This window comes from Typopeltis vanoorti, chromosome 20, assembly GCF_054136105.1.
Source record: "Typopeltis vanoorti isolate ZY-2024b chromosome 20, IOZ_Tvanoo_1.0, whole genome shotgun sequence".
In the NCBI taxonomy this organism is placed as follows: Eukaryota; Metazoa; Arthropoda; class Arachnida; order Uropygi; family Thelyphonidae; genus Typopeltis; species Typopeltis vanoorti.
Window position 1 is genome coordinate 107,042,337 of NC_143568.1, and position 16,128 is coordinate 107,058,464.

The following is a 16,128-nucleotide window of genomic DNA, read 5'->3' on the forward strand; positions in this document are numbered from 1 at the left end:
GGGATCTGATGATTAGTGTTTCCCAAATCTTAGGAAGCTTAATGCAATCGTATTTATTTAGATTTGTTGATTTCTGAGAGCTGCTGCAGATTCTAAAAATAGTCTCTCTTTTTTTGAATTTACTGTGGTGGAGAGCATGGTGGTTTTTTCCAAGAGATCCTGTGGGTTGTATCCAAGACATGGTCAGCCAGGCCTGACTGACCATAGTCATGATTGCAGATACATGACTTGTGTTCCTCTAGGTGGCTGATTGCTGATCTGCCTGTCTGTCCAAAGTACACCAGCTTACAGGAACAGGGTACTTTATAAACTCCAAGCACTGAGAGAGGAGAGAGCTGATCTTTTGTAGAATGGATAAGGGTAGCAAGTTTGTGGTGAGGCTTAAATGTTGTGTGTAGGTTGTACTTAAAATCTTGGCTATTTTTTTCGGATGTGCCACGGATGTAGGTTATGGTGATGGCATTTCTCAACTTTTTCTGAAGAGATGGGGGAGGAACTAATTATTTTTTAATACTATGATCGCTGTAGCCATTGGAGAGGAAGGTGTTGTGTATGTGGCCGAGGTCAGTTGCAAGGGTGGTTCCACTGGAACAGAGATTGTGGGCTATCTTGGTTAGAGTTTTAATAATGACGTATTGTTGAGCAGGGTGGTGGGAGAGTTTGTGAATGTATCTGCCTGTGTGCGTAGGTTTTCTGTATACAGTGAAGGAAAGTGTACCATTTGGAAAGCGTGTAACTAAGGTGTCTAGGAAGGGTCAACTATTGTTCTTTTCCTTTTCCATCTTAGGATTCTTGGATGTAGGCTGTTGAAGTGACTGAGGAATGAGTCTAATGTGTCTGGGCCATGAGGCCAAATAGAGAACACATCATCTACATATCTTAGCCAGATAGAAGGTTTGAGAGGGGCTAAGTTTATGGCTCATTTTTCAAAATTTTTCATATAAAAATTGGCAAGAGGGGGAATTTTGTTCTTCCAAGAAAAATAACCAAAAAAAAATTCCCAGAAAAATAACCAAAAATAATCTGTTTTAATCCTTTCTGAGTGCTTTTTAAATGTTCAGTTTAAGAATGATTATAGAAAGATATATATTTTTTTACAAAAATGTACTACCATTATGAGAAAGAAAGCCTTTCATTAAATTGTTTGCAGGAAAAATAAATTGCTTGGAAGCAAAAGAAATTGATAGCAGAGATCTAAGAATTATTCGTAACCTTCCAAAGGCTTCAGTTAAGATAGATAACAGTTGTGGAAATGTAATGATTGAGAAAGGGTATGAGACTGATATCTTCTTGCGCCTCTTCTTCAATTCATACTTGATGGAAATATTTAAGAGATAGAGGATCTGGATGGTGTAATAGAAATAAGCTCAGATACATAGATGGTATGATGCCTCTGACCGTTGATTTAGAAGAGCTATTGAAAATCATTCAGATCCTAAACACAACTAGAAACTAAACATTTACATAAAATATTAAGAAAACAGACTCATTTATAAAAAGAGAAATTAACTTTATATTCCTTAATTTAGAGTGACTATTTACTTTGGCCAAAATATTAGTGATGGTGCAAAATGCGATATTGAAATAAAAGCATAGCCATAATGACTATGGCATTGAAGGAAAAAGAGGAAACAGTTGATTTAGAAAACTGAATTGGTTGATTTTAGCTACATTGAAGGTTGTGCTCAACTAAAAAACAGGTAGACAAGCATGACCAAGAGAGAACAGACCAGCAGAAATTCATGGTGACTAGCCATTTTAAAGCAGATGGTCCTTGGTGGGTCACATTCAGGAAGTTCATCCCAGTCTATTATGAAGAAGAAAGAAATCTGTCAATTACAACATATGTTCAAAGGTCAGTTTGCTAAGTGTAAATTAAAAACCTACTATTGGCGTTGATGGGGTTGTCATCTTTATTTGAGGCAACTCCACTATCCCTGTTTGAAAAAGGTTAGTTTTTTCTGTCCCAAATGAGATATGAACTTATGTCTCTTTACCAGGCAATACCTCTTCACAACAGAAGTTTTGGAATTGTAATTTGTCCTGTATACTCCATAATTTAGCTATATAGTAATTTTGATTTAAAATCATAAGCATAAATGAAACTAATTAACTCCTAAATTATAATTCTATATAATTTTTTTCAACACCAAACATGAAGATAAACTTCTTGATTGGAAGGCAATTTCAAAAAAGATTTATGTGGGAAAACATCAAAATGTGGAAATGTACAATGAAACTTACTTGTGCCTGTGGTTCCACAAAAGGTTCTCCTATGGAAGAAATGGAGGAATTTTTCAAGTTATTAAAGCAGGATGCTGACATTAAAAAATGAAAAAAAAAATGGGCCCTGTTTGAGATCTAAACAGCAGAATAAGAAATGGAATCCCAGACATATAGAAATGTTTTAGGAAAATTGGGAGAAAAGGCTAAAGCTAATAATAATGGTAAGTATCTGCTGGATTTCTGCTCAAGATATGGACTAGTCATTATTAACATCCTGTTCCAACATAAAGATGTGCATAAGTTCACATGGAAAGAAGATGCAAGAAATAAGAAAAGCTCTTCACTGACTATGTCATTGTTGATAATGACGTCTTCAAGCTGGTTCAGGATATAAGTAAGTGTGTACAGAGGATTTGAAATTGGAAGTGACCATTATATCACACTGTATATATGTATATCACACTGAAAAGAACAGTATGTAAGAAAGTTTTAAAAAGAATTAATTTGAGCAGCTTTTACAGGTAAACTGTAGATTCAGCTATACTCTTTTCAAGAAAAAAATGAAACAGTTTAAAAGCAAGAACCAAACACATTTTTGAAAATTATGGAGACAACTACCGTGTTTGAATAAAAACTTCAGTTTAATATAACTAAAATCTACATTTGACGTTTTGACCTTTATGTCAAGGTCTGGAGCATACAACTATACACAGAAAACAAGCTACACTACAATCAAACTGGTTTGTTAAAGACACTGACCAACCGTGTTTGAATAAAAACTTCAGTTTAATATAACTGAAATCTACATTCGTTTTGACCTTTATGTCAAGGTCATCTTCTGGAGCATACAACTATACACAGAAAACAAGCTACACTACAATCGAACTGGTTTGTTAAAGACACTGACCAACCGCTACAACAATTGTTGGCCTGACCTCTGGTGAAAAAAAAAAAAAAAATTATACGTCAACGCTAGAGTCCTATTATTAGTGTTATCTGTTGGTTGTAGAAATACATTGGGCACAACAACAAGTATCTATCTATATACATATATTAACATCATATACACATTCCAGCCAGTTGGTATGGAATGGTTTCTAATACTAGCTGAGGATTGGCTAGAGTCCTGACTTATGCTGAATCTTATATATTAGGTAGGCTGAATGTGTGCCATCCAGATCCTTGGAATTTTCATGCCATCTTTGTTGTTGATATTTGGGCGGTTTATCAGGATTTCGCAGGCTTCCTTAAATTTCCTTTCGTACCAGATTTTTGTGTGGTGTAAAGAGCAGGTACTTTTCCAGTTGATTTGGTGTAAGGTGTTGAGTGCTTGGGCTGAGAGGCCTGCTTCACCAGAATGGTTATATTTAACGTGTCTAATGTGTTCTTTCTTGCGTATAGGATTGTCCGTCCTGTTTAATAGGACTCTAGCGTTGATGTATAATTTTTTTTTTTTTTTCCACCAGAGGTCAGGCCAACAATTGTTGTAGCGGTTGGTCAGTGTCTTTAACAAACCAGTTTGATTGTAGTGTAGCTTGTTTTCTGTGTATAGTTGTATGCTCCAGACCTTGACATAAAGGTCGAAACGTCGAATGTAGATTTTAGTTATATTAAACTAAAGTTTTTATTCAAACCACATCAACCAAATTATACATCAACGCTAGGACTCTAGCGTTGATGTATAATTTTTTTTTTTTTTTTCCACCAGAGGTCAGGCCAACAATTGTTGTAGCGGTTGGTCAGTGTCTTTAACAAACCAGTTTGATTGTAGTGTAGCTTGTTTTCTGTGTATAGTTGTATGCTCCAGACCTTGACATAAAGGTCGAAACGTCGAATGTAGATTTTAGTTATATTAAACTAAAGTTTTTATTCAAACCACGGTAGTTGTCTCCATAATTTTCAAAAATGCATTCGGATCACCGTGTAAGCCTGAATGAAAGGAGCAAGAACCAAACCTTGGAGTTCCAGCAGCAAACTCTGAAGAAAACATTGATTTGGCTAAGAAAGCATGTGGTTTCTGCAAGGATAGAAAAATAAGAACACCATGGTGAACACAAAAAAGAAGCAGCCCTGGAAAAGTAAAATGCATATTGAAAGTTTCCAGCAAATAAGTTAGCAGATGTCCTAAAAGAATACAAAGAAAAACAAAAGAATGTTAAGGTATGTATAAAAAGTAGCTAAACAAAAGTTATGGGATAACTTTGGTAAGAATATAGAAAATAAATATCAGCAAAGTGGCAAAATGTTTTGGAGGCTATTGAAAAAGCTTAGAAATGGAGGAAAGAGTACTGTAAAACCAATCAAAGATGACATGAAAATTGAAAATAAGGATATCTCTATGTCTGGGATTATTACTTTGAAAGACTATTAAACAAAACAAGTGGTGATGGAACAATAGTAGAAAATTTTCAATAGGAATGCAAACAGGAGTATATATCAATACTCGAGGTAGAAAAAGCTGCTAAAAACAGCTGGAGTAGATGACATTCGATCAGAAATGCTCAAATATGGTGGCATAAAAGTTTTATAGTAGTTACATTGCATAATAGAGGTTTGGTCAGAAGGTTGAATATGCAGGTGATTACAATACAGCTCTCATACTACCCATTTATAAAAAGGGAAATAAATTTTCCCTTTGCAAATTTACTTTCTGAAAATTTTCTACAGAGGAATTTCCATACTGAGTGTTCTTAATAAGATTTACACAGGTATACTTGAGAAAAATTACTAAGAAAAATTGTGGGAAGAAAGCTTTGAGAAGAATAAACTGGGTTCAGGCCAAATAGAGGTTGTCAGGATCAGATTTTCACTTTAAGGCAAATAGTTGAGAAATCATGGGAATTATAATAAAGATCTATTTAAGTTTTGTAGATTTGGAAAAGATATATGACAAGGTACCCAGAGAAAGCTTTTCAAATGCTAAAATTATATGGGGTAAATGGAATATTATACAGAGCAATGCATAGTCTATATTTAAGTTGTACATCAGCATTTAGAACTGAAGGAAATACGGGAAGTAGTTTGATGAAATATCAGGTGTAAGACAAGAGTGCCCACTTTCTCCAATGTTATTCATCGTCTATATGGATCACATTATGATGGAAAATGGCATTAATCCTGATATTAGAATCAAAGATATCAAATTTATTCTTTGCTTTATGCAGATGATATACTCCTAAGCACATCTAGTGAAAATATTATTATTATTATCAATGTTTGACCTCCATGGAGTCAGAGACTCATCGTGGGAGTACTCACTATTGCATGCAATGCTCATCCAACCGCGTCTTAGATTCACTGTGTCCACATCCACAACACATATCCAGAAAATCAATTTCTAAATTTTCTAACTAAATTAAATAGCGGCTGTAACAAATTTCACATGAAAAATCTGCAATGAAAAGACCAACACTATGAAAATAGGTAGAAACATAGAAAACTTCAATAAACTTTAGAAAACTTCTGCTGCATTCTCATTGGAGAACCCATAGAATAAGTAAAGTATTTCAGCTATTTAAGTACAGTTTTTAGAAGATGGCAAATTATATTGGGAAATAGACGATAAGCAAAGCTGGTAAGGAGTCAGTTGCATAAATTTATTTGGAATAAAAGAGAATCAAAATACCAAACAAGCAGTAGCCAAAACACTCAACTAGCAGTACAAAAGACAGTTTTCAAAACAGTTTTAAGTATGGATATGAAAGTGGAGTTAGAAACAAAGCACTTATAATTCTGTACATTCATGATGGACATATCAGGAATTGATTATGATGATGATGAGTATAAAACATGCAAAAATAAGTGGAGGCCCAATTCCTTGACATTTAAATCAAGCATTTAAAAATAAGGAAAAATTGTGTGTGTGTGTGGGGGGGGGGGTGACAGAAGTATTATTCAGTGATAATGGACGCTGGAAAAGCAAAATTCTATTAAAATTTGTACAATTTTAATGCATCTGTCAATAAGTTCAAAAAGAGGTATGATAGATATTGTATGGATAGTTTAGTTCTTTTACAGTGTATCATCCGACTTTTTGGTGTGCAATAAGAACTCAACAAATTTGGCTATTCCTACTGCTGCTTAGCAGTGAACACCATGCCAATAACATAGTCTTCCCATTGACTATGATTACAATTGCTACCTTACATTTAATCAATGGGAGACATTTGATCACATCTTAAATAGAAGTAATGGACAATATGTCAGTAGGGTAAAAACACAACTCAACAACCTGTTGAGTTGTGTTTTTAGTCAGTGTGTGTGTGTGTGTCTAGTGTGTTCATCACAGAGGAGAAGTGAATTGTGAACAACATGGTGCAAATAAATTTTGCATCAAGTTGAAATAGTGCCACAAAAATGTTTGATAAAATTAAGTGTGTGTATGGTAATGATTATTCATTGTGTGCTCAAGTGTTTAAATGGCAAGATTGTTTTTGAAGGGAGAGAAATTGTGGAAAATGAGCAACATGCACGACTGCCTGTCACAACAAGAATGACTAACCACATCGAACGAGCACGGTGCTGCATTTGCAAAGATAGACATTTACACTCCAAATAATTGCTGAAGAAATGCATATTAACTGTTTTACTATTCACAAGATTTTGAGTGAAGATTTGAAAAAGAAAAAGATCTGTGTGAAGATAGTTTTCCAAAAAATCTCAGTGATGTTGAAAAAAGTTGCTGCTGCAGTGTTTCCGTGGAAATGCTGGACAGATTTCATACTGAACCCCTTATTTTATATTTTATTACTGGGAACTAGAGCTTTTTTTTTTTTTTTTTTTTTTTTTAGTACAATCTGAAAACAAAATGACAAAGTTTAGGATTGCACACAAAAAATTCTCTGTGCATGGAGAATTTTTTGTGTGCAAAAAAAATCTTGGTTTTTGTTTTGTGTTCAAAACAAAAACCAAGATTGTCATCTTTTTCAATAGCCATGGCATGGTCCACTGAGAATTTGTACCTCCTGGAGTGATTGTCTGTCAAATTTACTACAAAGGAATCCTTAAACAGTTGCAAAAACATGTTTTGTGTGTTCAGAGATTATGAAGGATTGATCTTGCATCAAGACAATATCTTCTCATTCTGCACTGTCACTTCAAGTATTTATCTAAAAAATACATTTTACCATTGGAACAGCCACCCTTGTCTCCATGTGACTTTTTTCTTTTCCCCAAGCTCAATAACAAAATGAAAGGTAGACTATAGAAAACATCTCTAGAGCCATGACAGTGGCCACAAATAGGCTAACAAAATAGGACTTCCAATCCTCTTATACCATATGGAAGGAAAATTGGTACTAAATACTTCTAATATTGGCGATGACAATATTAGAAGATTAATTGAATACACGATTTTATATGAATTTTGTCTCATTACTCTTCTGCTAGATGTGCGTGTGTGTGTGTATATGTATGTATGTATGTATTGAAGCTTGCATGGAGTTTTCATTGTACTTGTATTCTACCTTCTAATTACACCTGAAAATTTTTATGAATTTTTTCATTTCTTTCATTAGAATCATCAGAATTTTTGCAGTCCATCCAGAGGACTCTCTCTTGCCATCTTAATAGTATGCCTGAAAAATTTTCAGTCACCTGCCTTTTAGATACATGGGTATGTTGTTCTTAATATGATAATTTAATTAATGAGTAAACCTTGATTCTTATGTTATACATAACAATCAAGGCCTGGCCTGGGCCATTTGGGTGCCACTTCTAGCCTTCTGTTCACTCATTCTGATATAATTGCAGTAGCATAAAAAATAAAATAGACCTTTTGACATAATTTTTCTCAAACTTCTTCATAGATGACATGACAAATTATCTCCCACATTTCCAAGAACAGCTCACTCCATGCATCATCTAATATCTTTAGTCAGAAGGAAATCAGTAGACTCCTTAAAGTTTGGACGCCAAGTAGTATCTTTCCTGTTGTACTCTAGAATTAACACCTATCCTGTAGCATATTTTCAAACAAGGTGGAATGAAGAAGTTAATTGACTGCCAATCTATCCTATAAAACTAGCCTAGCCTATTTAGCTCAGTCAAAAAAAAAAAAAAACTGATAAAAAGCCCACTAACAAATCATTGTCCAGTTTCTCTTAATTCAGTCCCTTCAATCATGTAGATAGTCAACAGCTAATTAGTAATCAGCAATATAGATTTTGCCACTCTGTCCACAGTCTTCTATCACCTTTGGGCACAAGCCATGGAATGGTTTGGAAGAAATTCACATGGTTGCTCTTAACATTTTTAGAGAATTTGATGATGTTAAATACAGAGGCCTATTTGGCAAACTGTCATCTTATGGCTCAGCTGCAAAAACAGCCTTTTCAGTTGAGTCACTAGCTTCAAATTTCTTTACTATTGTTGGATACTCCAGCAGTAGTGGAAAAAATTTTCCTCCTGTATATATATTGTCTGACTGACCTCAAATCTTATTTGTTGCTTTGCTGACAGGGCACTTCATTCCTCTTCTTCATTCTCTTGGTAGGATACATTCATTAGAATATTCGGCATTTTCTCTAACCAATGTCTTAAACTCTTGAATCTGCTTGCTGTTCTTGAGTGAGGGCAGGTTATCCCTGCACTCACTCAAGGTAGCAATAAATATTATTGCTACCACAATACAACCCAGTCTTATTTCTAGCAAGAAAGGTCTCATTTCACTTTTTTATGTAACTCACACCCATGAAAGGGTGTAAACCTATATTGCATTAATAGCATGAGTGGGCTTAGAGTTTTTTTTCCTATTTTTTTTTTATTCGTTTTCATAATTTTTTTTCTTTTTTACCTTATCTGGAAGCCCTGCTCTAAAGACCAAACATGGACCTTTTTTTGAGTCACTTCAGTCCTCCAGTAAGCAGGGCCTGATCTCACACCAGGCAAGGAAATTCATCTTCCACCCAAAACATCAGTGCCCATACAGGATTTGAATCCTGTGTTCTGTTGGTCGGAGAGCAGATGTGCTACTTAGCCTACCAACCCAGCAAGATTCCAGATACCTAGATCTACAAACTTAATGTAATTTTTCTTGTACTGACCTGCACCTCTTTCTAGAACAATTGCAAGCATAGTCTCTTAAACCTCCACAAAACTTATAAACTGTATATTTCTGCTCAAGACACTACATCTCAACCTAATGTATATAATTATTGATGCTATAAATCCCAAATCTAACCAGTCATGGAACTGTTTATTCATTTGGAATTGTTCTTAAAAAGCTCGCTAAGAATGCTTAATACTGTACAGAAGAGGACAGTCCAGTTAATTTGATTAACTCTCTTTCATCGATTTGACTTCCACACTCTCCTTATGTCTCTTATGGGTATTTTCATTGACGGTGTTCTGCTGAACTGGTCACAATCATACCTACAAAATCAACTTTCATTCTACCTACCTGTGTTATTTTGGAACAATCTCCCTCACTGTCTTTCCTAAAGTCTGTTAACTGATCAAAAATCACTTCAATATATTCCTTCTTTCTCCTTAATCTCTTGTTCACCCATGATATACTATATATTTTATAACCTTTCATGCATAGGTTTGATATAAAAAATAAATTCAGAATGAGGATACATCATTGTTGCCACATCCATTACTCAATAACTATTTGGATGTAAATGATTTTTTGTTTTAGTCATATTTGTTGTCTATGAGGAATTTAAAAAAAAAAAAATTGCATTTCTCACATTATGCTATATTAGAAACAAGAATTTTCCTATCAACAAATTTTTACTAAATTATAAGAGAATACTAGCAGTATGAATTTTACAGAATGAAGAAACTTTTCACAAGTAGGTAGGACTTTAAAACCAGTTCTTAAATCAGTGTTTCCAAGTTCCCAGGAGTGGTCTCCAGCTTATTACCAGTTCTTGAAAAAATTGCTGGTCCTCAAAAAATATTTTTTAAAAAAATTCAAATATGGCACCTTAGCTTGTTAAGAAAGGAATAGTGAAATATAAAAACAAGAATCATTAAAATGTCTTAAATTCTGATCTTTACAAAATTAAAAATGTAAACAACTGATGTGTACTATGTTCATTCAAGAATATAAATATTTTTGCTGGTTTATAAATTTACTTTAATTTAACATGCAGACATGAGCTGCAAAACATTATACTGAAAAAAAAAAAAGTTCTAGCTATGTAAAATTTAGAAAATGTTTTAAAATTAAGGCACTTTTCATCACTCCACTTGATATGGTTTTTAGTGTGTGTTTGTGTGTCGGGTCAGATTGGCAAGTTACCAAAGGATGGCTGAGACAGTGATGCATTTGAAGTCTTGAAACTACAAAATATACCAATTATTTGTGTTGTAATCCTGTTCCATGTTCTAACAATTACCAAGAAGCTGTATGTGATGGGGATATATAAAGTTATCTCATATAGATAATGAACAATGCATTACCTTATCTCCGACTCTCTTCCTCGACTATTTTAAGTTTTAAGGAAATAACAGAAACAATACTGAAGTTGAAATGTCTGGCAGAGAAATGCAGGAAAAACAGATGGCAATACTTTCTTTTGAATCTAGGACTTAGAACTTTCTAGAAAATTATCTATATCATAACACTTCAGAATGTCTCCTATGGCCATATGTCTGTCTTCCACAAATGAGACATGATGTAAGATCCAGGCTGCTCAGTTGCAGCAAGCAGTAGATCTCATATAGTAAATGGACGTGGTTTTCAGGTAAAGCTACATTGTACTTGAAAGTGATAATACATTCTTTTAGTTGCAACCAGTCCTGTATTTTGACCTACACATATCTGTCTTATTGCAGTAAGATTTTATTGCCATTATCTAATTTATATGTTCTGTAAGCCACGTAGAAATAAAAAAACAATAATTAAAATGCAATAACATGAAGCATCGATAGCGGGTCCTGTGGTGTTGTCTAGTGCAGACTGTTTTCTTCCACATTGCATCCATAGAAGTCATGTAATAATGAATCATGACAGAAAATCTTGAATAGTAATGTATTAGAATAATATGTTACTCCAATAATACTTATCACTTTCATTAATCTTTTAAACTTATTAAATGTGTGAATCTTTTCTTTAAAGTTCATAGAAAATAAGAAAAATTTTAAAGCTGTTGGATTAAACATATCCAAGTGATAGATTATTGTACAAATGTTTTCAATTATATTTATTGAGGAAGAGAAAATGAAAGTATCTATTTTCGTCATTAGTTCAATAATAATTTTTATTCTGTTATAGGAAATGAGTGTTCGGCAGGCATGTGCACCCAAGATTGCAATAGGTGTGAATGATGCTACTTAGATCAGGAACATGAGGGATCTCCAAAATATTGAGCAACAATATTATTGCAATATTCTTGTGATTAACAAGTTCCTTTTCACTTTAGTAATTAATGATACATTGAAAACCCATCATAACGAAGATTTCCCAGTGTTGTATAACAGAGGTGCATGAAATGTACGATGTTAAAGCCAGTATTATCTTTTTTCTCTTAAGGAAGGTAGCTTTCAAATCTGGTGTAAATAAAATTGCATTGTGATGGATGTAAATATGTAGAATACTAAAAGAAAGAAAAATCTAAGTTGTTAGCGAACCCTCACCATCTTGATGACATATTGGTGACTGTTTCATGTAAACTGCAAGCTTGTTAAAATGTGCCAATGTGAACAACATGGTCAGCTTTTAAAGAGCAAGAGTTTATTTTTTTTAAATTTTTTCAAATTCAGTTTTCTGGTACTTGTTTATTTACATATTTTATCCATATGTAAATGTTATGTGCCAGAAAATTCTGAATTAAAATATATGAAAATTAAGATATAATGTATGTATAGTTGAAAATAAAATTATTCAATGTAATTTCCATCTATTTCTTGTCTTAAGGAAATTATCCCATTAAAGTCTACCCTCACCATTGCAACTGTTGATATAACAAACTATTGAAAAATTCTGTCCAAAACCCTACAAATATAATGCTGTGTTTAAAAGAAATTCGCTATAACCAGCTATTAAAAAATAATAATAAATAAAATAAAATGATATTCTTGTGGACCCTAATGGATTTGTTTATAGTAAAAGTTGAGTGCATAAATAAACAACAATCAGAGACATTATTTTCTCTAGTTTAACCTTATAATACTAGGCACTGTCCATATCTGGTTATCTCTCACCATCACAACTTGAGTTCAGTTATACTGGAGTTTGTGAATGAAATAGAATTTCATTTTCTAGACAAAGTTCATGATTATAATAAGACTTGTAGTAATCACAAAATGTGTTTCCTTCATTACAGTTCATTCATACCAATTTGAATCATTCATTACTGAGTGGTTAACATATTCCATCCAAAATGCTGCAGGCCAAATTCTGCTGTGATCAGAGATGTTTGTAATTGTCTTTAGGTTGGAGATGAATTTCAATGTCTAACGTAGACCATTCTTCCATTAATTGGTAATCTGGACAGTGTTTCTTCAACTGTGTTATGCAGAACTTGAGGGTTTTTGTGATACTTGTAGGGTTCATCAGAGCATACAAACATAACTTGTATGATGCGTAGTTTCTGTATAAATCATTCAGTGAATGGGGGAAACGTGTGGCAAAACTCTCGAGGATAGTCCATTGTTGCTAGGTGCATGTTTCCACAGTTATTATAGTGCATTGCAGGTATTAATGTTACTGTAATTATTTGTTAAATTTATTTACTGATGTTTGTAAACAGCATAAGTTTGTGTTTTAAAACAGAAGTTGCTGAAGAGCATCCAATGATCCAAGCATGAATGTAACTGGTGCAGAGGAACATACTCCACCTAAGAACAACTTAAACATGAAAGTGTCCTCCAAGAAAGTATATTAATATCATCTTTTTTCAAAATGGTAAAGAAAGAATTGCAAATAATATAATACTTCTTGCATTTGGATTTGTGCATGAAAACAAAGAGCACATTGTTCAAAATGTGCTCTTTGTTCAGATGTTTTTTAATAGCGCTGTGCTTTATTAAAACTTCCAGACATTTAAAACAAACTGCTGGCAATATCAGAATATGCCAGTTTCTTTTTTTAAAAAAGAAAACAGAATGGCTTAACCTCGGAAAACACTCATGCAGCGGTTGCTTCTGGATAATTGATAATTTATGTGTATTTAGTGAGTACATATTTTTTTTTATTAAATGGACACATTGACTCGAATTATTCGTAAGAAAATATATCATACATACTTAAATCAGGTAGGAATTTGATAGATGAATAGATTCATTAAGCAAGTTGCATACAAAGAAAAGGTGATCAGCATGCCCTATGAGCAGTATAAGGGGCAGGCAAGAAAGGTGACCAGGTAAAGAAGGCCAAAGCTAATTATGAGAGAAACTGTGCATTTGATACTTTACATAAAAACCTATAAAAATAAATATTAAATAGACATGCTTAAGCCATCTACCAGAGCCAAGCGGTACTTAAGTACTAGTGTCGCAGGTAGATAGCTGAAGCAATAGTTTGTTTGAGTGTGCTGTCTAGTGCCTTTCAAATACATCTCGAAGGTTCTCGATACTTATTTTCATGTAAATACAAGAGGATCTCATCCACAGGCAGTCAGCCGTGAACAGTGTGATATTCGTGTATAAGCGCACGCAGGTTCGTCATGTCAGCCATAACCTATTGTGGTTTTATATCGCCAGACTTTTTTTTCATTAGTGTGAGACATATTCAGTGGATAATAACCGCTACACAGCCATTTTGGATCATTTTTTGGGTTCACCTTCCATCGCTATGGCGTCTATGAGTAAAAAGTGTAAATCAAGTGATTCTTGTCTGGTTTTTAATGAAAAGTAGACCAATTTGTACTTTTTTGTGCTGATCGACGATAACTCAGTGTGTTTAATTTGTTTTCGATCACCTTCAAGGGCAGCTTCTTGTGGACAAAGTGAACCGTCTCCGAATTGATTAAAATGCCAGCAGGGTACGTTTAAAAGGCAGAGGGAAGAGGGAGAGCGAAGCGTGTGTCAAAGTAAGTTATGTAATAGCTGAAAATATTGTAAAAAATAAAAATCCTTGGACGGCGAGTTTACGAAAGTGTCTCATCGCTGCTGGGGAAATTCTGTGCCCAAATAATAAGGAAGTGTTTAAAAAAAAACGAGTTTGTCTGGGGTAACTGTAACACGACGTGTCGAAGAACTTGCCAATGACATTGAAGGAACTTTAAAAAACGGTCGTCCGAATTTACGTCATATTCACTTACTTTAGGTGAGAGCACAGATGTGAAGGACTTTGTCCGTGGCATTGATCAACAATTCACTGTGACAGAAGAACTGCTAGTTCTCGTACCTATGAAGGGAATGACGAAAGGCACTGATATTCTTGAAGCCGCCAAGAAAACGCTCCAGCGTTTCGACCTCAGCTTAACCAACCTCGAGGCTGTGGTAACTGATTGTGCCCCTGCTATGGTGAGAAAGAACGAAGAGTTTGTTGCGCTGCTACGGGAAGAACTGGAACTAGAAGGAAAAGATTTCGTCCATTACCACTGTTTAATCCACCAGGAGAATTTGTGCTCGAAAAACTGTTGGATTTGAGAATGTCACGAAAGGTATTGCGACTGTCATCAACATTATTAGGGCAAGAAGATTGAATCATCGTCAATTCCAAGAGTGCGATCTGGTTTATTATAGTGATGTGCGTTGGTTGAGCAGGGGGAAGGTACTTAAGGAGCGAAATACAACAGTTCATGCAAACCAAGGGGAAGCTGATTGCGGAATTTACCGATCAGAAATGGATGACAGACTTTGCCTTAGTGATCGACATCTCGTTGCATATGAATGACCTAAATACGCGGCTACAATCCGAAGATCAACTGGTGCACACACTGTTTGATCACATCAAAGCTTTTGTGGCCAAGCTCAAACTTTGTGAGGCACAACTCGCAAAAAGAGACTTAACTAGGCTGACCATACGTACTGTTTTTTTTCGTATTTCCCGGCCGTTCCGTCATTTTAATAAAAATGTCCATTTTGTCCCGTTTTTAATAAAAACTATAAATATACTTTGATATTGGTCAATCATAAATTATTATTATTCATAATCTATAATCGATATCATGGGTACCAGTAATTTGTATAACCATGGAATAGCATTGTTCGAAACTAAATATCGATATCTGCAGTAATATATTCAGAGAAAATAATAAAAATGCATGTCGGTAACACTTGCACGTCTCAGATGCGACGTCTGTTTTGCAGTCGCGTTAGTTTTTGTTTTGCCTGTATGCTAACCGATGGATTTGTTATTCAATGCATATGGTTTAAATTTCATATTTTTTTTAAAAGTTTCAAGTCTTATTATTTTAAGTCTATCCTTGTAGTATCAAAGAGGCGAAACTGCAGTTTTAATGATCTCCAGAAAGAATTCAAATGTATTAAACTGCACGAGCTGTGCCGCGATATAAGTATTATGCCAACATTGTATCGTCCAATTTTTTCCGTTGCTCATGGAGGTAGAAGCGACATCAACCAACATCTACGTAACTAGAAACATAACGATGCTGAAAAGACTGGATTCAGTTTGTTTATGGTGAGTGGTGATAGTGAAAGCGATAAAATTGCAGCAAGTGAATCTCATGTTGCTTATCATACTGTGCGTCACCAGAGTTTTCGCGCAAATGACTGCTTGTCGACATTGATAAATAAAATTTATGAACCAAAATTTTCATCAGCACGTAACAAATCAGAAGCAATAATTACCAACGTTTTATCACCTTACATATTGGGCGAAGTAATAGAGGATTTGAATAAAACAAAAAAACATTAGTCAGTTTAGATGCATCAAACGAAAAAGACATCAAATTTTTTCCAATCGTTGTGCGGTATTTTCTGCCAAATTGTGGTGTTAAAGACATAATTATAGACTTTATTTCCTTACAGTCCCGTTCTACGTCT

At 34.4% G+C, this 16,128-nt stretch overlaps 1 protein-coding gene across 3 annotated transcripts in view; it reads left to right on the forward strand.

Moving 5' to 3' along the window:
- The window catches only part of MED15 (mediator complex subunit 15), a 246,494-nt gene extending 234,427 nt beyond the window's left edge, over positions 1–12,067 (forward strand). For all 3 annotated transcript variants that reach the window (XM_090409717.1, XM_090409718.1, XM_090409719.1), the window contains 2 exons: positions 7,743–7,840; positions 11,450–12,067. In XM_090409717.1, the coding sequence (XP_090265843.1) occupies positions 7,743–7,840; positions 11,450–11,512 (161 nt within the window). In that variant the 3' untranslated portion in view covers positions 11,513–12,067. The remainder of the gene's footprint in view (positions 1–7,742; positions 7,841–11,449) is intronic.
- The last annotated feature ends 4,061 nt before the right edge of the window (positions 12,068–16,128 follow it).